Source organism: Typopeltis vanoorti, chromosome 14 (assembly GCF_054136105.1).
Source record: "Typopeltis vanoorti isolate ZY-2024b chromosome 14, IOZ_Tvanoo_1.0, whole genome shotgun sequence".
NCBI lineage: Eukaryota > Metazoa > Arthropoda > Arachnida > Uropygi > Thelyphonidae > Typopeltis > Typopeltis vanoorti.
In genome coordinates this window covers 80,821,238-80,846,875 of record NC_143562.1, presented here as the reverse complement: position 1 = coordinate 80,846,875, position 25,638 = coordinate 80,821,238, and the positions used below count along the sequence as shown (strand labels likewise).

Here is a 25,638-nt window from a genome sequence, read left to right as displayed (position 1 = left end):
TTTCTGTAATTTATTATCGTCATTAAGCGTAGATGACCTCGGTGCACGACCCAAATTTTATCAACAGTATACCAGCTGCATTGTTATAGGTGCAGTAATTGCGTTGCTTTGTTAGTAATTTATGCTGCAGATCTTTTCACAACATGCTGTTGGGCTTAAAAGAGATGTAAGTAAATAATTGATGCACAACTGCCGATGCAAGCTGTCGATAAAGGTTAAGGGTACCAAATGGTTGCCAATGTACTGCTCTCAATATCTCGAAGCAGGACTCTCATACGACAACATTTTCCCAATTCCAGGTGTAAGTTGCAGTTCTCGAGGGTACCAGATGGCAACACAGAACATCCCGCTAAGCATCCTACCCTCGCATAAAGACAGCATCTCGACCATCGGTTTTATTATGGCTTTGCTGCAAATGTTGCAAGCACATGCGACGCGGAGGTAATGTACCGCAGCCCTATTGATGACTGCTGCGTTAATAAGTCCATGCTGACAGATGGCCAGATACGCGTGTTTGCTGATAGATAGGCAATATATCTCATCCCGGTCGATCGATAACCAGTGACATGCATCATGGTCAGAATGGTTGACTGTACATTGGTGAGCCCTTGTTTACACCACATTTACCCGCTTCTTCTAGATTTAGTTTGCTGATGGCAAACATATCACGCTTAATTAATTTTCCATTGCTAGATACATTCACTTTTAAGTAGTGTACTTTTCTTTAAAATAACACTATTTTTTCTCTCCTCCCCATCTTGCGATTGGAGAGTTCGCCTACTTCCAAACAACTTCTTTGTTGATGGTTGAACATATACTTTTCACTACTCCCTCCCCCCTCTGACGTTGCGCTTACTTCTTCGTTTATTGCCCTACCGTGCAATTTATTTTATTTTTCCGTATCCAAAGAAACTTTGTGCACATTCCCATTACTAGAAACTTGGTACATAACGTAAGTTTGCATTTTATCAGCTCCATCTTTGCACTGCTATCATGACTTCAATACATAAAAAGTGGGCAGCATATTGCCTGAGCCGAGAATACAGCTCACTGGCAAGACTTTCTCAATCCAAAATAGCACAGGAGTTAAACTAACAAGAAAGAAGAAAAATAAACAGTTGTAAAGTTTTCTAAGTAATCTATATTCGAAAGTAATCACACATAACTTAGATTTTCATAATAGACATTTAATCATTGTTATTCTACTATTTTCGTCACTCATTTAGGAATTTCCACATAAGGGTTACAATTTTTAAAGAAACTGTTTATTTTGTTGAATTTAAGAGCGTGTTTCTCCTCTTACAACTCCTTAATCTTTCACTTTTGCGGTTTTCGTTATTAAAAGTGCATGTCAGTTTTAGTCTTGAAGGAAGACTAACAAGAAACTACAAACTGGCATTTGTTAACTTTGGAAACAAACTAAGAACTCGGTTTGGAGAGGTGACACAGCTATGTTTTCGTAAGGTCCAACATGGCCATTCCTGTCCTAAATCAGCTAACTTTTTATTTAGGCGTGAATATTAATGTCAATATTACGTTTATTAATATTCATTAAGCATTAACTATAATTTTTTTTTTTTAATTTTAATGAACACATTTTTCCTTATCGTTTCTTAGAGTTTTTAATGATATGATTTTAGTGTTCATTCATTAGACGGGACATTTCGAAATATAATGGATCCACTTAAATTGAAGCAGGTGATTCTAAGACTTGCTCCATGATCGCATGTCTTGGATCGAGTTCTCCAAATTGCAGCAGTTTACAACCGTCTAACTATTGCTGACTAGAAGTTCTGAGTCATTGTTTCCATTATATTTGGTTCGTTGTCTGTTATGCTAAATTTAAAGGTATGTTTTAAAAATTATCCTAGATGAATTTCTTGATTTCAAAACGGTCCATTCCGCATTTTACTATAAAATTATTTTAGTCATCATCATGCTTTTCAAGGATTTAGGCCTAGAGCGGCATATTCCAGCCTTTGAAGTCATCGTCGAATCTCTTTAGCCTAGGACGTCCTGGTTTTCTTTTCGCCAATGGTTTGTAATTTAATGCTTGTTTTGGTAATCTTTCTGTTTTTATTCTTCCAACGTGTTCCATCCATTTATGTTTATTTATTTTGTTAATTTTTTCTCTTATTGATTCCTGGTTTAATTCTTTCATAATTTCTTAATTTCTTTTGTGATCGAATAAAGTGTACTTTGCAGTTTTTCTCATAAGCTTCATTTCAGCTGTTATTAATCTTCGTTCGTTTTTTGTCCAGATTTCATTTCCATACAATAGGACTGGTAGGGCTAATGTATTTTATACTTTTAGCCTGGTTTGTTTTTGATTAAGTTAGGTTTAAATATAGTTAATTACACCTGTTATTTTTAAGTATTTTGCAATTTTAGGTTTATATCTTTTTTATTTTCATATGTAATCATACATCCTAGGTAGTTAAATGAATTCACCTGTTCTAAAATCTTGTTATCTATTACTATTTTAGTTCTTATTGGATCTTGTCCTTTAAAGACCATTGTTTTTTATTTTTCTGTTGATATTATCATTCCATAATCTTTGGCTATTTCGTTTAAATTTAAAATACCTTTCTGTAAATTATCTTCAGAATTTGTTATTATTATTTGGTCGTCGGCAAAAAGGAGAGTGTTTAAGGTCACAGTAGGAGAGTGTTTAATACCTTGATGGAAATTTTTATTCCATTTTATTATTATTTAATTTAAATAAATATTCAAAAGAGTTGCTGAAAGGGGACATCCCGGTCGGACTCTTTGGTTTATCTCTCTCGGATATGATAGTTCATAATTTAATCTTATTTGTATTTGATTATTTTCATATATACTTATGATAGCTTTTAGAATATTAATGGTATTTGTCGATAAATAAAATACTTCTTTTAACTTTATTCAAATTCTTTTTCAAAGTCAATAAATGTAATATGTGTTTCTAAAGTGTATTCTCTTATTTTCTCTATTATTAATTTTAGGCAAAGGGCCGGGTCTATACATGATCGTCCTTTTCTGAATCCATTTTGTACTTCTAAAATAAAGCTTTCAGAATATGTTATTAGTTTATTTAAAATTCTGCTATATATTTTGTAACAGGAATTTATAGAATATACCTCTATAATTTTTAGGGTCATCTCTGCTACCTTTTTTAAAGATAGGAATCACAATTGCTTTTTTCCATTCTATTGGTGGGTTACTTGTGTAAATTTTATTTAAAAATAATAAGTCTTTATTTGAACCTTATTCCTGCATTTGCCGGCCTGGTTGGCCGAGTGGTTAACGTATCCGTTCTCCAGCCAAAAGGCTGCGGGTTTGAATCCCGCCATGGGCATGGATGTTTGTGATTGTCTCTGGAAAAACTAGTGGTGGTGGTCAGCGGTAGATGGCGCTGGTGTGGTTGTGGTTAGTTGTAGTTGGTCGATTGAGTGGTGGAGAGAGAGCTGTAGAGCAGGTGCCCTCCCTCGATGAGTATGGACTCCCTGGTGGTGTCAAATAATAATAGTATATATAATTCTAATATATAATTCTGAACCAAGCTTATCTTTACAGGTGATTTTCTGTTTCTTTCAGACTGATTTCTAACTTTTCTGTAGTTATTTCATTTTCATTAAATGTTTGCCAGTTATCTTTTTTAAAATAATTATTTGTCCATAATTGTATATAGAAATTTAGGAATTCTTCTAATTCCAATTCAGTGTTTAATTTTACTCTTTCTTTAGTATCTATATTTAAATGTTTCAGAATCTTATATACATTGGGTCTTATTTTATATAAATCATATTCTAAATTAGAAACAAATATTTTCCATGATTCTCTGTCTTTTTCTGACTTCTCTTTTAGCTATGGCTCTTATTCTTTTATATTCTATTTCATCTTCTAATCTTTTACTACTTAACCATTTATGATATGCTTCTTTTTTATTTTGATTATTTCTTTGATTGTATCATTCCATATCTTCAGTTTTTTTGTTTTTATTGAATTTTTTGGTCTTTCCTAAGCTTTCATTTGCTGCTGTGTTTAGTATCGTTTTTACATTAAGCCATTCTATTTCATTTTACATTAAGCCATTTCGTTTTATTTAATCTAAATATTGATTAATTCTTTGTTCATATAGCCATTGTATATTTGTGTCATTTAATAATCTAGTTTTATAAAAAATGTTTTTAATTTTTTGTGCACCAATGTGCACATTTAGGTGGTAATCTTAATTTTATTTTAACGAGGAAGTGATCACTAATTATTTCATTTTCTCTGTGAACTCTAACATCTAAAGAAAACTTTGTCTTTTCATTTAAGTTTATTTTTTCATTTATTTTAGTCCATTAGCATTTTAGAAAACAAAACTACACAATGGAAGAAAAAAAAATCCTGCTTGGTTCAGATGTCCATTTCGATCAGTTTAAAAAATCTTAATCATAATCAGATACTTTTATAATAATTTTCTCACCGTAATTTTTTTTTTGTCTATTTGTAGCATTGTAAAAATAAAAAAAAAAAAAGTAATGTGATAATAGTAATGTGAGAAGCAGGTCGCTTTGCTGTGTTGTAGTGACTACTTATTTTTTCACCATCACCATTTAAGAATCCGGTATGTTAAGCATAATTATGTTTATTATTTTACCATATTATTTAATTGATGACAAGTATATCGCGTTTAATTAATTTTTTATGCAAGTAACTTTCTAACGCCTGTTTTTTTTTTTAATCCGTTTATTTTTTTTAAATCTATATGTATAAGATTTTATGCTTATTTCAGAAACAAGAAATCGTATTGAAACCTGTATCAATTTGGTCACCCTGTAAAAAGAAGTTGTTAAAACTTTCAGGCGTTTACTCTTCATGGATAATGTAAAATCTAAAAAATAATGATCTTTTAATTTCTTTCGTTTTTGATTCACAAATGGGTTTTCTTCTATTTAGAGAGCAGGCCGTCTGTAAGATGAGAAAAAAAAATGAAGGAAGGAAGGAAGCCATTACAATGCTTGTACTTTTTTCTCCCATTGAGCTGAATAGGGGCGTGGAGTTCAGAGCTGCAAGCACGCCATTTTATTAGACATAGGAGCAGGTTACGAAATTGTGTTGGATTCGGGCGACAATCATATTGCACTTGGCTGTGAAGGACTACTGAGTGAACATGTGAGATTTAGATCTAAGATTTAGATTTCGATCTTGCTTGCAATTCAGACAATGTGTTTTTGATTGGATTATGGTTACACTCTATGCGTGAATGCATTTGCAGGACAACTTTTTGTAAAAAAAAAAAAAAAAAAAAGAAAAGAAAAACTGCGAAATTACTAGAGTAATAATCAGTGAGCATTTTTGCGCGAACGATGAAAATCGTAAAACGGATTTTTTGCGTCTCTGCTGCTATGGGTTTAAGCATTAGTTTCGAAGTAGGGCCTTCACCCTCCCGTCATTTACCAAAATATCACACAAAATGACATTATGCCACTGCTGTCAAGCACACAAGAATTTATTCCATAAAGAGACTTCTCTTTCTGGAATCTGTTCTCTTTCTCACTTCAGAAACGAGTCTGTTTTATATTAATATTGCTTGTCAGCTTGAGCAACCAGTCGATGAGTTAGTGTGTGGAGATATTGAAAAATGATATGCTCCATTGCAGAAATCATTAACAGAGAATGTTTTTCAGTCATTTGTAGTTGTAGACCAATAAAAAAAATTGCAAAAACAAAGTAATACAAATTACTTTGCTTCATCAATTTTTTTCCTTTGAATTCTCTGAGCGTAAACTGGCGTTAATGAATATATAAATTTAAAAATGTAGACAATTACTTTGCCTTACTTATATTTGCATTTTATATGCCAATATAGAATATTTAATTATAAAAATATAGGAGAAGTAATTTCAAATATAATCGATATTGTGAAGTGCCGTAAAACCCTATGAGACGTTAATGGTCTTTCCATTCCTCTGCATACGGTATTTTTCGGACCATAAGACGCACTTTTTTTTATGTAGAGAAATCCAGTTAGAATTGGGATGCGTCTTATGGTATACGAAGATAGGTGATACCGGGTAAGTCTTGGATTCTCATGTTTTCGATGCGAGTTCAGACAATAATACGAAAAGTGACAGTAACTAGACGAATGTTGCTGGTACAAGTTATGTTAATAATAAATAGAATTTAAGGTTTGTGAATATTTTTATATAATAATTTTTTCCCCTAAAAATTGTCTCATAAATTCGAGGTGCGTCTTATCGCTCGAAAAATAGCAAGATTCCTTTAGAATTACTTTATGAAATTGGTGTTTGTAATTTTTCTGAAATTTATTCACACAAATACCCTCACATTTCTTCTTTGTGTGACTCAGGGAGAAAAAACATCCATTTCCTCTTTCATTCAGGTGACAGTCGCCCAGGTGTCGTGAAACATCTTGGGGTTCCACCATTGTGGGGCGTCTAAATATCCCACAATGACTAGAATTTCCAGTGCACGTGTCATTATTGAATGACGTCATAGGCATTTATAAATGTTGATACGACGGATAAAAATGATTAATTTCTGCCGTGTGCATGTGCATCTCATAAGCAATATATACTGAGCTCGTATGCAATTTTTTGCTTTCATTGAGTTGATGTTATCGTTTTATGAATGTGTAATATGTTTTTCTGTTTTGAACTATAATGTGGATCCAGAGCCGGCGCTAGAGTCTTTGACGCCCGCATGCAATTTCTGTCTAAGCTCCCCTGTAACGATCCATGAGTGTGTGGTTCTTTTACGATAATAAAAATTTAAATTATTTGAAATTTCTTAAATAAATTTTGACAGAACAGCCACAAGTTGGTTCGCTAAATGTAACGAACCGGAAGTGTTGACTAGGCAGGATAATCGTTAAAAACCCGTGTATTCAAAAAATTCTCAAAAGTTAAAGCAAATTTTGATAAAGCCACTTCACTTTAATCGTTGAATATAATAATACAGGGATTATAGCCTTCTCACCGACCCCAATCGCTAACAAAATTAAAATGAATTTTAATTAAAGTTAAAATTTATTTGAACTAAAGTTTAAAAATTTCTTGCATTTACAAGTTACTAAATTCTTAGTAACTTGTAAATTTACTAATAATTTTTATAAGTGGAACTATCGTTTAGGAAATTAAAAGAAACTCAAAATAGATGAGAAAATAATAAAAGAATTCAGAAATAATTAGAATATTTAATATAAGTATTCAAAAAATAATATATTTACAGAATAACAGAAAATGAATTAAATTACATAAATATACTTGAAATTTTTTTAAATTAAAATTTTAAGGTTTTTGATTTCATATTCACAAAATTAGAAATAATGGTCTTAATTCCGCACATACATCATTTTCAATAGCTATTAACGCCAAACTAACAAGCCTTTTTTGTGACATACTTGTTCTTAAGTAGGTTTTAATCAATTTCAACTTGGAAAAGGAACGTTCACCGCCCGCTACACTAACAGTTAAGGTTAATAGTATTCTTGAAGCAATTGAAAAGTTAGGGAAAGATAAATTATTGGACACAATAAAATTAAGAATATCGAAAGGGCTTTTGAATATTTAAATTATCCATCCGAAAAATATCCCGGAAAGCACATAACTCGTCATATAGTTCTATTGCATTTACGTTTTTATTGTCGCAGTCCTTCAAGAGAATCTCTAAATCGTCACAAATTTTTCGTAAATCTTCGTTATTAATTTGTAGTAATCTATACAAGAAATTGAAATTATCATAATATGTTTTTAGTTGTTCAAAACGTTCTATTAACGAACACATTTCAACGTCTAGAAGTGTATAAAACACATTCACTCTAAATTTATCTTCTGGCGATTGTGGCGTTTCGTCATGATGCTCGTAGTCAAATGGTCGTGTCTTCTTTCGTCGTCGAACTTCCGTACCAGTTTTAAATTCTTGTTCTCCATCCACCTCTTCACTCAGTTATTTTGCCGTTTTTAGAACTTCTTTAAAATTTGTATCTGATCGATACTCTTGTAAGAATATTTTTAAGTTTTCGATAGATTCTAAAGCAAGTGAAAATGTTTATATTTTTGTCTTGAAGCATTTTACTCACAGGGTTTATTCTGTTAAGTAAATCATACCAAGTTATAAGAGCAAATAAATTTGTAGTCCTATATTTTAGCACATAATGTTTGTGCTTCATGCTGAGTTTTTTTATTAAAATTTTCATTATTTAAAATTTCAAAAAGTGCATAATAAATTTCTCCTAACTGATATCGTAGAGGGCGGTTGCATTGTTACTATCCCATCGCGTTTCTGATGGCTGTTTCAATGTTAATTTTTGTTACGAACTTTAAAAGGATTGCCCAACGTTTGTAAGAGAATGAAAAGAATTGTATATTTCTTGAATAATTGCAAAGAAACTAATTGCATCTGCATTCACTTTGGCTGCATCGTTAATGATTAAATTTAGAGTATGAGCAGCACATGGCACGTAAAAAGCTAGAGGATTTTTGTTCAAAAGCAAATTTTGGAGCCCATATTTGTCCCATTGTCATACCCTTGACCTCGCATGTCTTCAATGGGAATGTTCCATTTTTCCAGTTGTTCCATTATTGTTGCACATAAACCACGTCCTGTGGAATCTGATATATCTGCAAAACCTAACACGTTTTCCCTGATCTTGACAATTCCATTGTCACAGGAAACAAAGCGAATAATAATGGTCATTTGTTCTGTTTTACTTGCATCAGGTGTGCAGTCTAAAATTATGGAATAATATTTAGATTTTTAGAATTGATAATAAAATTGTATCCCTGATTGCGTTACTTAAAGTTTCCAATATTTCATTTTGACTGTCTTTACTCAAATAGTGTACTCTATTGTTTCGTTGTAGGGCCCTTTCAACATGATTTTCCATAACGGGATCAAACTTCCCAAACAGTTCGACTAATTTTCAAAAATTGCCGTTATTTCTTTCATATAATTTATCAGATGATCCGCGAAAAGCTAAATTTCGGCTACCAAGGAATTTTATAATTTCAATCAAGCTTTCTAAAACACTCGTCCAATGTTTCTTTTCCATTTCATACATGCTTTGAGTCTGGAAATCAATAGTAGTTTTGTTTTTTTAAATTTTTATCAAGTTCCTTCCATTTTAAGAAATTTTTCATGTGAGTTAAACAGTCTCATGTCTATGTAAAGTTGTACTTACATTTCTCCAATCGTAATAACCTTCTACAAGACTCAGTAGGTGCGAAAAGTTTGCAACAAAAGCAAAAAACAGAATGGAAAGTTTCGGAATAAATGAGCCATGTTCTTGGCACGAGCTCCCGTTTTCCATTTTTCTATTATAATACGTGTCGCCAAATTTACGGCCATATGTATCTCTGGGATATATTATATTTTTATTTTGAACAGGCCCCATTTCAATTAAAACAACTCGTAATTTTTCATCAATATTTCCCCGTTCACCTGGATCTTCTAAATTCACAGAGACTAACAATGTGTTAGTTTCGTGGTCAACTACAACTAAATCTTGTTGTAGTTGACTAAATCCTAACTATTTTTCACTTAAATCATGTTCAGTTATCTTGTTCAATAGTTGCAATAGTACCTTCATGCAAACTGGATGATGTGCACGGTTCTTCAACTCTGATTTCTGATGTATTGAGTTGGTTACAATCTGCATCAGAATATTTTAATATTTTAACAAATTTATTAAGAGCCCCAGTTTGTTTCTTAATATCTGCTTCTTTCGCAGCGTGACGCTTATGATTTTGTGCACCGGATAACTTTTTTTTTAATTTTTGATTCCATTTCTATTTTATACCCACAAGAAATTATTACACAACACGACATAGAGACGAAATAATAGTCCGCACTGCGCTACTGTCAGTAGCCTACTGAGATGCATACCATATAACTGGCTAACTAGCAACAAATGTTTTGTACGAAAATTCTTTTCTGCGCATAAACACTGTTCACCGTTTCACTTCAGATAGACTGCAGTAGACACAAAATTCTGCAGGCAAGCATTTAGCCTGCTCTCGCTGCAAAATTGTAAACAGCCGGCTGATCAAAGAGGCGGCAATATACTTTTTTTTTTCATTTTTATTCAGTGTATACGGCCTCATTTATTTTAATATTGATCATTCTAAGAATTTTTTTGTTTTTATGATAAAAATTTTGTTTCTTAAAAATTAACTTATGAACCGTTCCCTGGCGGCGGCGCCTTCATCGTAGCGGCGCCCGCATGCTCTGCATGCCTCCTTCCGCCGGCCCTGTGTGGATCCATCAGTAAACAGTTACCATGAGGTATTTTTCCCTCTAAAGATACAATCATTTATATCTAAAAAAAATTAAAGATACTAAATATTCATTAATTAAAAACAATAATTAGATTTGCAAAAAAAAAAAAATCCAAATGACCGAAAAGATTACCATCTATTATACACCCGCACGTACAAAAACTGTAAATACATAACGGACACCATCGCTTTCTACTCCTTTCCCCAAAATACAATAATATGGATGGGAAATTACATCTGTTCACGCCGTGCAATTAATATCATGCCGGCTATTGAATGGCATCAGTCAGTTATTGAATGACGTCGTAGCTTACAATACAGACTGTTATGTTATAATAAGAGATTGCGTATCTAAATATGAACACCATTATGATGAGTGAATCGTTTTCATTCTTACGGTTACTTCATTCGTAAAATACCGGTAAAACACCAATGTGCGTATTATTCCATTATTAGTCCTTGAACTCCCTGGAGGTGTCACATCATCATAATAATAATTCCTCTTTTAATATTTTAATATTTTATGATTACACATTGTGATAAGTTTTGCCTTCAATTTTATCCGTAATAAACTGTTTTGCTTCGGTAGAAGAGGAAGGAAGGGAATTTAGTATACATAAGATGCAGTATCTCAGTAATAGCTAAATACTTCTTGTTTCTATGTAGTTGATTTCAGAATATGAATGATATTATTGTTTTTGTTTGCAGGGACAGAATTTTCAGAGTCAGTCTTAACAACATTAATAGGACTCGTTGTGAGGTGAGTAGCTTACACGTCAGTTTTCATATGTATAAAATTCTATTGATGATTTGATTTTTAAAGTTGGCTATACCACAAATGACTTTTGGAGTGGATTTTTTTTTTTTTTTTTGAAACTATAATTTTCTTATTTTATTGAGTATCACTGTAACGATATCATAAAGATAAACCTTGCTAGTTACAACCCACATCAAACAAAATCTTCAGCATTAAAAATAATTGTTTTATGGCTAAAGAAGTGGTCCGCGAAATCAGTAAGTGGACCGCAAAATTACAAGAACTTGGAAGGTGGTCTTGGACATAATGACAAATTTGAGAACTTAGAAAATAGCTTTGCCATTAATATCAAGTGCTCCTTTCACAGCCAACTTTCACATTGCGAGGTGTGATATTAAAGTAAATCTTTAAGGCTCTTCACCACCACACATGCTTTTTTTTTTTTTATTCTTTTTCGATGAAACGGATGATCCTATAAACCACCGACGCATGGCGAGTGCTCTTTCGCATGCACATAGAACACTACGTAAGTTATACAAGTAAGTGAACTGTTAGTATTGATTGACAGTGATTGTGTTATTATGCAGCTTTTGGTAGATTAAGGTGTTTTAAAAAAAAAGCCATGTAGTGTCTAGGACTATAAGCGTACTCTGAAAACTCCTTTGAAAATCAGCTGACAGTCCATAGAGATTCACTAAAAAACCTTAAGAGTTAAAAAATATCCTTGTTAGCAAATATATTTTCTGTATTATAAAGTGATATTTGATTATGGAATATATGCCAAATAAGCATATTAACTTTTAATAACAACAACATTCTCTGTGTTTGAGTAGCGTTTCCTAATTATATTTTGTTTAATTGATATCCATTGTACTGTAGCGTATTCCCCCCCCCCCCCGCATATACAGTCCAGTCATCTCTAAACCAAAGAATGATTATTATTTCATCTTGGTTCGGGAAATATTGACTGTAAGATCTGGTTTGGTTTCATCCGAATAAAAATATATCAACTGTGGTTACGAGGTTAGTATGTCTGTTAACCAGTTTTGCTCTTTGACCGGTTTGTCTGTTTTGGAGGAAAAATCCGTCATCATCAAATTCCTTATGTGCATCCTCGAGGGGTTGTACAGAAGCACAGGATACTATGATAGTACAACATGACATTGTCATAGTATTATTACCGTCCTATCGACAATATTCCTTCAAATCTTATCTGCCAGGACTCTAATATTGTCAGATTTTATATTAGAGTCTTCTAATGCGCTTTCAACTCGTCAATTCTCCTCTTGAGTCCTTTTTCTACCATCCTCGCATCAAATTCTTGCTTTGCTAATATTTCCTCTCCCTCTGTTTAAATGATCAACCGCCTGAGATTAAAGCTGCTCATACATTACTGAATGATAAGAATATCAAGTTAATTCTTAATATCTCTATTTTCAGTATGATTGTTCCATTGATGCCATCTGTTCGTGCTCCCAATTTTTCTTCGAACTCTCATATCTGTTGTCTCTAGTCTTTAACTGTTTTTCTACTCACACACAGCAGAGTGTGTGTTAAATTTCAGATCTATAACTTGAAGTTAGTTCGAATACATCTAATTTAGCGTTTTGACTAATTTCTTTCTTATTCCATATAGATTTATTCAGTTAACTTCCTACCATACCAGCTTTGCTAATTCTGTTGTTTGTTTCGATATTTAATTTGCCATCGGTTCTTATTCTATAGGTTTCTCATTCAAAATGTAGCTGATTTTTTCACTGTTTCTTCCAATTTTCATAGTCTTTGACTTTTTAATGCTGATTTTCATGCAATTATTCAGTTTAGTAACCAAACTCTGCAGCTTGTATACCGGATTTATTTAGGAGTATAACATCATCTGCAAAGTTTTTTAAAGAGCTGAGATTAACATCACCAAGGTTTAATGCCCCTTTCTTTCATAATAAGATCCATAGATAATAAAGAAGACTAGAGATAATGTGCACCCTTGTCTCACACCTGATTTTACATCAAATCATTTTCCTTTACCCTTAAATTCTGACTGTTTATTTACAACCGATATATATACTATGTATTGTTCGATATAATATCCCGTTGACACCATATAACTGTAGCGATTTGAACAGCTTTTCTATTCGCACCTTGTTTTATGGCTTTCGTAGATCGACAAAACCTGAATCAGATCCTTGTTATATTCCTGTGATTTCTTAACTATTTGTCTTAAAGAAAAATCTGATGCTGACAACCTCTTTTTGGCCGGAATCCAGCATTTTTTGTGTGAGAGAAAATCTCTCATTACTATGAGATCCACTTTTAATTGAGAAGTCCTTTTAAAAGTTCTTCGCTTCTTAAACGGGTTCGATTTCCTGACTTGAGAAGGAAATTTAAAGAAAACATGCTTTGGAAGATCAGTGTCCTGTTCATGGACGCTAACCCGGATCGTTGTGTTTAGCCTCGTTTGCTACTAAATAGGATTGTAAAGTGATATTGTTCATGTAATTTTTATCACTAGTCTGAACTTTCTTCGCGAACTTGAATAAGCATTTTTTTTCTGGTTCAGCGAGAATTATAGATAGTGGTTTAAGACAATGGTAGCCGAATTAAGGACTGCCAGCAGTATTGTTACCACACCAAGCTTGTTAACAGTGCTGTTAAATAGAATGGGCTCCATGTTCCGAAATCTCGCGCAGCACTAACCTTCTGCTTTTGTGGTACAAAGCAACTTTTCCATATTGTTCATATCTAGTACACACCGTATTTATAGAAATCTTATACTGATACAGATTGTTTGATTTGTCAGGATTTATCTACTAGTACGTGTTCGCGCTCATCGTATAAGTATCAGGCAGGAAGTTTATTTGCTCATCGCAGATATTTTTCTCTAGAATAATCAGCCATTGTATGTGATCCACAGTACTGCTGAAGAGAAAAGCACCGAAACATATTTGATAAAAAATAACAGAAAAGTCTCACTCAAAAAATAAAAAAACACTGAAAAGAATATACATTTTAAAGAATTTACCCTGGAATATGATTTCCTTTGTTTTATTTATATCCATAGTCTGGTTGTTTTGTTTTGTTTTGGGATTTGTTACAAACAGACCGAAAGTTTTCGATCCTCCCCCCACAACTTGTTGTTTATTCAATCGAAATGTCAGTATGGATTTTTAGTGCACTCCGCAGTGAACTCAGGCATATGAAACACAACGAGAGAAAGCACAGATACCCAATAAGAAACCGAATATCTCTTAATAATAAAGATGTTAAAACACTGCCCACGGCAATACTTTAAAATCTTATTTCTACGACAAAAAATTGTGGTAGAATTTTTTCCCCATTGCTCTCTAAATGCATTGGGAAAAAAAGTTTGTTCAACTGTGAACCATTTTCAAAGGGGAAGAGAACTGTCTGATAAAATTATTCAGCAGTACATCCCAGAATGTTTCAGTACTGCTAATGGATCATTAGTTTGTTCTCTTTTACTGAAAGATAAAGCCGAGTGCGTATCTTTGGCTGCTCGTTGGTTATTTAAATTTTCCCTCAGCTGTTAAGCAGAGAAACTGATTTCTTTTCAGTGGCCACGTGGCGATTCTCATTCATTGCTGCTGGGTAAATATTACGATGTGTGTTCCTAAAAAAAGACCTGATGTTTAATTAAGGCAGGATAATTTTCTTTTCGTTGAAGTGTTGTGGATTTGGAGTCTATTCACCAGAATGAGATCCTTGAATACACTAAGCCTTTAATCTCCCTTCCCTCAGTTCAGCCTCCCTCTGTTAACGAATGTTGTGTTCCCACAATTTTAGTGTTGTTCCTCCCTCCCGATGGTGTAATGAAGAGTCCCGTTTGTTATTTGTCTGTAGGTCGCGTGACTCATCGTAATCAATTATTAACAGTTTTGTGCACAGTTTCTCCCCTTAACGATCGCAGTAAACTTTACGCAGCGATCTATCGAAATTCGAGGATGGCATCTTGCTTCGATGAGAAAGAGAAGGAAGACATAAAGAGATAAAAATTTGCATGTTTTGTTTGGTTTTTAACTTCCTAGCACTTGTGCTTATTCGATAACGAAATCCAACCCTTCAGGAAGACTTGATCTTTTGCGGATTCACGAAATATATTTGAAGTAGTCATATAATAGTTGAAAATAGTTACGTGAAAGAGAATAAATGAGCTAAAGACTATTTTCTTAAAATAAGACCTTCGTTTCACCGGTGGATCTGTTGTAATCCGGGACAAATCTAAACATTACAAGTATCAATCCGGACTTTCCTCAGGAAGACCCACCAACATTAGAAGGATGATATATGGAGCTGTTGGAGCCGTCATATCGACCATCTGAGCAGGTGCAGTGCATCAAATGATAGCTGTCATGCAAACCCGCTGTCAGGTAATAGAGTGTTTAAGAGACAGAAGACCATTTGGGAAAGGGGGGTAAGGTGCCGCCCATATGTCGCGGACTCGGACCAGGGAAGTGGTGGTATCGTTATTTCCTCTTCCGTTGTAGTCATCATTAATAACTTTGTCTGCTGTTAGAGATATAATAGAGAACACCAACTATTCTATCCTATTGGAACTTTCAAGATTTTGTGTCACTGACATCTCACCGAAAAGCTTTACAAATATAATGTTAACCTATAAGTTAAATTCTTAGAATACTTTTCATTTGGACTCTTTCTATTACTTTAGATACTCGATTACAAATTTATTCGATTAGGAAATGAGAGTCAAAAAATATACATTGCAATCTGGAAAATATGAATGATAGGTTTCATTTTAGCTGTGTATTTTATTCGATTTTAATGGCATTAACTTAACGATAACATTAAATTAATAGTGAAAACAATTGGCGAAACCGATCATAAATCTGTCCGAAATGCATAAATAAAAGGTTTGAAACCCCCCCCCCCCTACACACCGAACTATAATTAATATGGAATAAAATTGTTTCGTTGGTAATTTACGCAGCCACAGATAGGATTTAATAAATGAAATTTATTAGATATGAATATCAAGAGTTACAATCATAGAATTGGGTCAGTTGAATATGTCAGTTTACAAAACTCGGTTAAATTGTGAATGATTAGCTTTAAAAGAGGCCAAAGCTAGACATCGAACAACTACTGCGGTCCACACTGAGTTATTACCGAATACCAGAACTAACTACTTCATAAATATTTAATTTTATTTTAAAAATCGAATATAATATGCGTACATACATATCTAAACAATTATGTATTTACAGGTTACCAACAAGAATTATTTAATTATCGCATATCCATATCGGTTTTTCGTTGGGAATTCCTCAATAAATAAAAAGCAGTTAGTGGATGAATTTAGTGGAAAGAGGGGAAAAAAGAATTCCACTACATAAAGGAGGCTGCAAGACAGAAATGGTAAATTATAGGTCAATCAGTATATCAGGAGTTCTGGTTAAAGTTTTGGAGAAGTTGATAAAAATAAGAATTCAGGACTGGATGGACAGAAATCTGCTACTTTAAAAGGGGTTTTGTGATGGGGTAGGTCTTGCGTTAGTAATTTACTTGCTTTCTTTAATAAAGCAACAGTGGAGTTGGATAAATGAATTGCTTACTTGGTGATACTGCTGGATTCCATATTCCATGTGGAATCCTACCAAAGACATTTGACAGGATTCCACATGGAACTCTGTTGCATAAATTGGAGCAAATGAGAATTGATCTGAAGCTAGTGATTTGGATTAGAAGATGGCTAATAGACAGATATCAAAGAGTGGTTTATGGAGGAGTCGAGTCCAGTAGAAGGCGGTTGACTAATGGTGTAGTTTAATTTGTACATTAATGATAGTGAAATAATTTGAAAGGAAATATGCACTTGTTTGCTGGTGATGCAAAACTAGGAAGAGCCATAGTCAATGAAGGTGATGTAGAAATCTTGCAGGATGACTTAAATAAGCTGACTTGTTGAGCAAAGTTAAATTAATTGGGTGCTAGTTTAAAGTGGCTAAGTGTAAGGTAATGCACTTTGGGAGGATGAGATCACATGCTGTGTACTATATTGATGGAATTGAACTGCAAGAAGTTGAGGCAACTTTATGGTTGTGATTGTGGACAGAGAATTGAAGTTTAAGGACCTATTGCAAAGGTGGCAAAACAGCACACCAAATTACATGGTTGTTGAAGAAAACGCTGACAAGCAGGGATAGGGAAGTTATTCTTCCATTTTATAACGCATTAATCTGGACTATTGCACAGATCGGGTTACATGAATTCCTTGGTGATGAAGAAGTGGTGGAGTGGAGTGGATCCAGAAGCGAGTGACAGATTTGTTTCAAGTCTGTGGACTCCAAAAACTAGCAGATAGGCGTAATAGAGGAGATATGATAGAAGCATATAAGTTATTAAAGGGGTTTTATAGGATTGACACTAATGACCTTTTTCGTTACAGTGCAGGAGGAGAGAGAACGAGGGGTCACCCTGGAAATTGTGTAAGAGTGTGGTTAATAAGAGCATTAGGACTAGATTTTTTGCTTGGAATTGGTGGACAGAGAATTGAAGTTGATGGAATGCGTTACCAAAGGTGATTGTGAGTGCTTCGTCTGTGAATGAATTTAACGACAGGTGTGATTGATGGCTATTGTATGAGTAATGGTAGTGTATCAATAAAGGGTCTCCAGCGATGAGTCTTTTGACTCGTTGATTATTAAACACGAGCATAGTTATTTGCAAGAGCGGAAACTGAAGACGTTATGTTCTGAAACATGTTTTTAAACATTTTCAGTTGAAGCTGAGCTATCCTGTCTCAAATGCCTCCTTCATGACCTCAGCTGCCTCGACATTAATCCATATCTCCAGTATGCTGATGTAGTTATGGGAGAAAACAAAATATATCATACTGACTGAGCCAGCAATTTCATTTTCTAAGGTAGCGCATTACTGTGCGACTGCAGATAACAAGAGTGAAAGAGCTCATGAGGCCCACTGGTTATGGTTTGCACGGCACAGTTCTAATAGAGACGCATTATCGGTAACGTGTAATGCGCTGTCCCTATTACTACCCGTCTACTTCTGTGTCAGAGGGAATATGCCACTGTGATAGTATAATTGAATGAATACAAAGCTTGAAATTATTTGACAAGCAATTTAAAACCTCTAATTTTTAAAAGTTTAAAATCCGTAATCTTTGTGATATTTACGCATGCAAAAGAATCAGAATATATATATATATATATATATATTTCTCTTAATTATGGAAGTATACATTGAAAATATGTACGAAAATTGGTACATTAACACTGAAAGGATTATCCAATAAGCCCACCTATTTGATAAGTATAAATCAGCATAGAAGACATCGGTTATATGCGTGAGGAGAATAAGTTTTTGCGGCAATACTCCAGCTAGGTTTTATTATAGAGTTCTAGACATAATCAGCACTATATTTCATGACACAACAGCTGTATACTTTTATTAATATGAAAGTGGCGATCTCGTATCCAAAATTAGTTTTAATGATTTGCAATTTTATTATGACTTGGTCTTGGTGGCTGATCGAGTCGTCTCTTGTTTGCCACTAATGGACTGTGGGTTCCCACTGAGCCAAGAATGTTTAGGGAAAAATTTACATTGATGATATTTAATCTTCTGGTGTTAACATCACCATCACCTTGTTCGATAGTGGTGTGAAGTTGTGTGAAAAAAACCACGACCTACCTGATTATTGAATGTGGGATTAAGGGCTATGGATTCCGACTTTTTGTGGATGGGCAAGTCATAAATAGAAAACGCGCCGGGTTCCGCAAAATCTGGAGGTTTTGCGGAACCTCGGAAAAAAGTTATTAGTGGGGTTACAAAATATTTGCAAAATAGAATTTTTTATCGAAAAATCATATAATTTTATTAAACATTATTTACAAACATTAAATACATATAGTTATATACTAATATAACTAATATATACTAATATAACTAATATTTCCCATATCAGTACAGCTCTGAAACAAAAAAATTCTGTTATCAAATTTTCTTAGACATTTGAAAGTGCAGAGCCCCTCTGAGCGCGGGCCTCGGTATGATGAGGCTTGAAAAACCGACCTCTGAGCTGGCCATGCTTAACAGAAACTTGAATAGAATGAAAAATATTTTGTATTATAAGACAAAGATTCCATTTTTATTAAACAGCAATCTCAGCAGGACTATTCAGATTCATATCGGTGAATGCTTTTTTCATACACCTAACTCGCTGAGTTAGGTGTATGAAAAAACTTATTGACTGACATAATTTCTCACTTTGAAAAACAAGATTAACTTTTGGTTTTCATTTCATTCCATGTTTACTAACTACTAAGATAGTAGTTAGTAAATGGAGAGGAATGGAGAGGCCTCCTCTAGAGCAGCGCTTCCCAAACTGTGGGCCGCGGCCCCCTTGGGGGCCATTAGTTTAGGCGGGCCGTGAAATAATGAAAACAAATTTAAAATGTTTTAAGACTAAGTGTGTGTTATGTCAAATGTGTATGTAAGATGCTAAAAATGTAATATTTGCATTTGATTTTTGCAATATTCGCTGTGTATGTTTTGCATTGAATATAAATACAATAAATATTATAATAATATATGTCTGTATTGCGATTTTTTTTTTCGATGGGGGCCGTGAAATATTTTAATTTTTCCAAGGGGGCCCTTTACATCCATAAGTTTGGGAAGCATTGCTCTAGAGCACTAAAATTGATTCTTTTATTCTCAGCTACACAAAAATTGCATGCAAAAATATTTCTCACGCACTCATTTGGTATATTCTTCCGAATTACAAATATACTCGGATCAATCTGAAAACCGAGATATTAGTTAATAAACTATTTGCTTTTTTTTTTAAGTTGTTTTCAGTTTGAGTCAACAGTAATTATGTAAAATGGCGGAATTTCAAGACTACATCCCGCAAAAGAATCATCCGTAGAAGTCGCCAGTTTTCCATCAATGGTGTTATGACAGCTTGGCTATTGGGAATTTCTAGACTATATTACTACTACTACTCCATTATTTTTATAATTATATTTGTGTCTTATATTTATAGAAGATTCCACCAGATATAATAAACTTTCACGTTTGTTCGTATGGGAATAACGAAATTGTCCAACGAAATAGTACTGGTTTTGCTCTGATGAACAGTTTAATTCCTTCCTTTACACAACTAATACCGATAAATAGTATACCTATACAACCCTCAAAAGTCTTACAATATTGGAGTAATTGATCTTCCAGTAGTGTGCTATAAGCTAACGTTACGTATGGAAAAAATAAATAAATAAAATAATGCTGGTTATAGGCAGCATGCTTGCCCACTTGTCATTTCTTATTGAAATGTTTTGCAAAGGCATGGTCCCTTTAGCATTTCATGTAGATATTATGCTTTTCCACTACTGGGGATCGTTAAAAACATATAAAAAAAAGAATTGCTATTACTTTTTCTTTTCATGTTTTAAAGAACATTGGACAGTTTTATTAAAATTTATGGCGTTAATCAAAACTTCCGCCAAAATTTACATTCACCACCTGATTTTACAGTTTTACATTTTCTTCATATGTTTACCCAGAGAAAACAGTTTTTACAACTATTGTTTTTTGTATCATAATACCTTGGTAAACTTGTGCTGGGTTGCAAGAACTCGTATTTATTATTGCTTTTTTATATTGATGGGCTTCTGTTTATTTTTTTTTTGCATATTTCATATTCAGCAGCCTCGCTGTTATAGTTTTAATAAGCTGCACAACATATTCCTAGAATATTGGTTTTCCTGTGAATAATACAGAAATGCTTGATTTATGAGTTTCCGGAGTTTTGCACATAGTATGGTGCCGTTTGAATTACATCGGGGGGAAACTTTCCTAATCTTTCTTACTGCAAGACGATATATAACGGGCTGGCGTCGATGTTATTGGCGATTTCGAATATTGCACGTCTAATGTCCCATTCCGAAAATTCGCTTATATAGCTAGAAGCGATAGAGGAAACCTCTGATTAAAACAAATTGCCCTGATGGTATAAAGCGGGTTAAGGAATATCCACTGATTTGTATCTGTAGGCTTGGATGTGTAAGTACACGGTTAAACATAATGTTTGTTGTGTTTTCCACTTTAATATCCGGGAGGGATTTATACGACATTACAAATGCTGTTTCCTCCATCACATTCGTACTGATGTCTTTCAACTGTGCTACTTTACCTTTTAAGCGAGAGGGGAGGCGTGGGATAAAGCAGGTGACAGTTACAGAACAAAACCGCCAGAGATCACTGAAGTTAATGACCGAGTTTATACAACGGGACGATGGAGCACAGCACCATCTCCACCCTTCGCCATTTATTTCTATCCCCATCGCAGCACAATTTTCCTTAGACGGAGCAGAACGAAACATTATTTCCTCCTGGTATCTCTGCCACAAGGGGGTGGTCTAGTAATGGCTCGACAATGTCCTCTCTCGACAGCGGGATTGTCGCCGCCAGACGCCATTTGTGAAGATTGCCAAGATTATGTGTTGGATGGAACAACAGAACAGTCGTAGATGTAAGCTGCGGTTTGTAGCTTTAGATCAGCGATGTGACCTGCACAAAGAAGTGTCTCTTACTCCATCTGATGTGCTCGCGAGTGGCATTGGCTAGCACTTCGCAAAACGCGATTGTTCCTCAGTTACGGAAACGATAAATGGGATTGTAGAAGTTTTCTTTTAGTTCAAATGAACGGTTTTTTTTTTTTTTTTTTTTTCGCTTCACAAAATAGCTCGCGAGGTTTCCACGTCTTAATGATGCTGATAGTGCAGAGTTTTTCACTAACTGCGATTCTAACCTTACCGTGTAACAATGGATTTACAGAAATCTCCTTTTCACTTGATATTGAAGTATGCGGTTTGGAGAACGCACAATTTCGTTCTTGACTTTTTCTTACTGATTGGACTTCTGTATTTGGAAAGATGGTTTAGTTAATTCTCAAATTCAGCAGATATTATATATATAAAGATAAATGTTTATTGGAGCGGTATACACATCCATCACTGAGTTGCCCTACGGAATTTGTATGATTTCCCCCAATTGATATGGTATGGTAATAGGCTGTGAATCTGAATCAAAATTATTATTCATGATTCATAGAGGATAGTTTACCTAACAGTCCTTCCCCCTTTACTCAGTTTTGGCTTACATCACAGAACAACCGTATTTCTTCGAGATCATTTTTGTTGTTGTTGTTATTGTTGTTTTTTTTTCCCTTTCCTGCGGCCTTTTTCATTTAAATTTACTCCAAGCTACGTCTGGTTGTTTCTCTCCAGATAGAAAACAAACAATATTCTGTATCTGGAGGACCGCTGTAATGTTCTTGCTATGCTGATCTTAATCAGTAGAAATAATACTGCCCTACATACAAAGTTGGATACGCAAGAACTTCTCTGTATAAGTTGTGTAGGGATATTTTTCGAATTTTTGGAACTTCACTCTTCTGCATTAGATAAGTGCCATATATAAGCAGCTCTCAGTTATCGCAAAATATTACCCCCCCCCTCCCCACACACACACAAAAAAAACGTGTTGGGTAATTTATGAATAAGGCCTAACAGTATCATTACTTCTGAACAAAGAAAGCAAAGCTGATGTCATAAATAAAAAGCCTGCACGCTATGAAGTTCGAAATGCTAATCAGAGGCCTAACTCATCGAACATTAGTAATCTTTCGTAGTTATCTCTTTTATAATAATGCTTTGTTATTTAGTTTATGCCGACAATCCCGTACATTTTATCCACAAGTAGAAGTTTATTTAATAGAATATCTATTCTCTGCGGCAGAATATGCATTACAATGACCCCGACGAAGGATATTGCTGGTGTTGAACTTCCTGATGGATGACTCACGATGTTACTTAGCTGTAGATGGAAATGAGAAGGGCGTCTTGTTTACTTAATGGCCCGCATCGAAACCAGAGGCATAATTTTGATTTTCTGAAATTAGTTCAATTCTCAGAAAGTAATTACTTTTGGCATTACCGGTTAGAATGCAAGCAACAAGCTTAGGCCATCAAATATATTTCTCGTAACACCAGGGATTAACATTTAATTCCTTCGGTCGCATTTCTTCATTATTGTTGTTCCTACCATTAACCGCAATGGATAGTAGTATATTACTTTACATTCACGTTATTGAATTTGAATCTCCCTAGGATAGTCTTTTGCATAATGACTCTTTCGCCCTGAGGGAGTGAAATAGTTTTCAGAGATTAAACAGTGACTTAGCGTGGAAAGTCTAATACAACTGCAGTGCTAACAAAGTAAATTCCCTTCAACTATTTATATCATGTTTGAAAAAAATTAAAATCAACTATTCAGATTAAAATTTTAAGTTTTCCTTGTGTGTGTGTTTTGGGATGGGTCGATAACTACCCCATATATTTCAGAATTGACGTATGATTGAGTATAACTGAACGAAAAGATTTGTTTCATGAGTATCAGATTAAATTTGGATACTTGAAATTTTTCTTATCAGTATTACATTGTGTTTCGCCTTCACAATATATTTTTTGTCAATTTTTTCTTCCATCATTTTCGCAAACAGCACCTATCCATGCTTTCTTGTTAACGCAAATTAGCTCACAGCGACATGATGTCCTTAGAAATGAGATTAAAAAAAAAAGTAATCGAAATACTACTGGAAATCACCAATCCTGACAATCTGAGTGTTGCGTGCGACTTGTAGATGGCAGCAGTGTGGGTTACTTTGCATTAGACAATTGTTAACCTGACCAGTGTAACGTTTAAGAAAGACAGAGGATGAATATTTCACTGTTCTATGACAGGCTTAAAAAATAAAACAAAAACAAAAAACGGAGGACTGTACATTGAACGATTTTAGCTATGTTTGTTGAGTCATAATGTATTCGATGATGGATCGTCAATTGAATATGGATGATGAGGTAGATCAGAAGACAGGATTTCATGTGTTTAGGGATGTGTTGTACACAAAGAAGATCAATCATGGTTCCTCCAGTGAGGAACAAAATATAACACCGTTACGAACTGTTTTTTTAAACATCTGACAGCCTAATAGGTTCGTGATAATTTCTGAACCTGCTAAGTAAATGCATTACTCATGTGTAGAAATGATCACTGGAAGTGCGCGTTTCGTGCTAGCACGGTGCAAATAAGTTAATATTTTACTAGGGATAATAAATGATCTTCATTTTTTAGACTGCTTCTCTTTCTCCTTAATCCTTGTGTGTCTAAGATGTAGCTTGCACGAAGGCTAATATTAATTTGTATTGCCGAAAAATCAGTCTGTAGACTTTTTGACAATCCTTCATATATTAATATACTTATTTATCGAATCATATGTTAAAACTAACGAGAAGGTACATCATTTTACATGGAAGTAAAATTCACTATGCATAATAAAATAGGTAGCGCGTTCTTCGGTTCACGTAGTTCTGCTTCTATCTCGAAACAAATCGGAAACAGTTGCAGATTGTAACTCTTCCTGGCCTGAGATCTAGAGAGGAGGAAATTGTGAATATTTTGGAATATTTATGGAGGCATCTCAACTTACACTAAGTTAGCCGTTCTTCGGAATTCAGCTGATACTATAAACGGTTTATAACACCATTTTCATTTATCCTTTGTGACTCTGTTCGTTAGAGCATTGTTAATCCAGTTTTCTTCCTTTCCATCTCGTTAGCGTTCTGAATCCATCTTCATACCATAAAAATCATTCTCGGAAAAAAGAGAGAGAATTATAAATAATTAAATCAACTAAGTTACTGAAATCGAAAAATTAATAAGCATCTTTTGGAGAAGTTCAGGTTTCGTGAATGTGTGTTTTTCTTTTTCCTTCCTCTCTATTTTTCTTAACACCTTTGCAAAGGATTCTTTCATTTCTGCACTTTTCTACTGGCTTATTTCGATATAATTTTATTGCATCATTCTCTTATATGTCTAACCGAAGTCTTTATTATTTACTACGAATGCTTATTAATAGAATTTTGTTTACTAGTCTATTTTTATGATCTTAATTAGCATTAATATAAAAGTTATAACGATGTTATATTATTTATGTAAAGAAATTTAAAACGTATTCAATTGTTTATAACTTTAAATCGTATATCATAACACACTTTTATTTGATATTGCTATATAATGTACACTCTGCTACCAAGTTCCACGGGACACTCGCAGATATAAACAAAATGCATTTCTTTTGAAGATCAGTTACGTGTTGTTTCTCCTTGGCGGTAATAATTGCTTGAATGCGTTGCAGAAGATTTTCTGCTAATTTCTGCTTGAAAGGTTGGTATTGTTTTGTGCCATCACTCTCTCTGCTATTCACTGCATTGCTTTGATGTTAATTCTCTTCGATCTGTTTGTGTAAGCAGTGCAGAATATGAACAATTGTGCAGAACACCGAATCAGCGTATGAGCAGTCACGATTCCATTCTATGTGATTAGATCCCTATTGCCAGAAGCTACTCCGACATCACTGGGTCATCACGCTTAGGTAAAAAGGATCATCCGGGCATCCTTCATACCAAACATGCACATCAGAATAGATGAGCATGTCACATGACTCGTTCCCCACAAGTACTTTCGTCCAGGTGTGAGTCTTGATCCATGCTA

The 25,638-nt window shown here is 34.1% G+C and overlaps 1 protein-coding gene across 3 annotated transcripts in view; it reads left to right on the top strand.

Annotated features, from left to right (window-relative positions):
- The window catches only part of LOC150099707 (semaphorin-2A-like), a 794,210-nt gene that overhangs the window by 536,150 nt on the left and 232,422 nt on the right, over nucleotides 1-25,638 (top strand). For all 3 annotated transcript variants that reach the window (XM_090404418.1, XM_090404419.1, XM_090404417.1), the window contains exon 3: nucleotides 10,977-11,028. In XM_090404418.1, coding sequence (XP_090260544.1) covers nucleotides 10,977-11,028 — 52 coding nt within the window. The remainder of the gene's footprint in view (nucleotides 1-10,976; nucleotides 11,029-25,638) is intronic.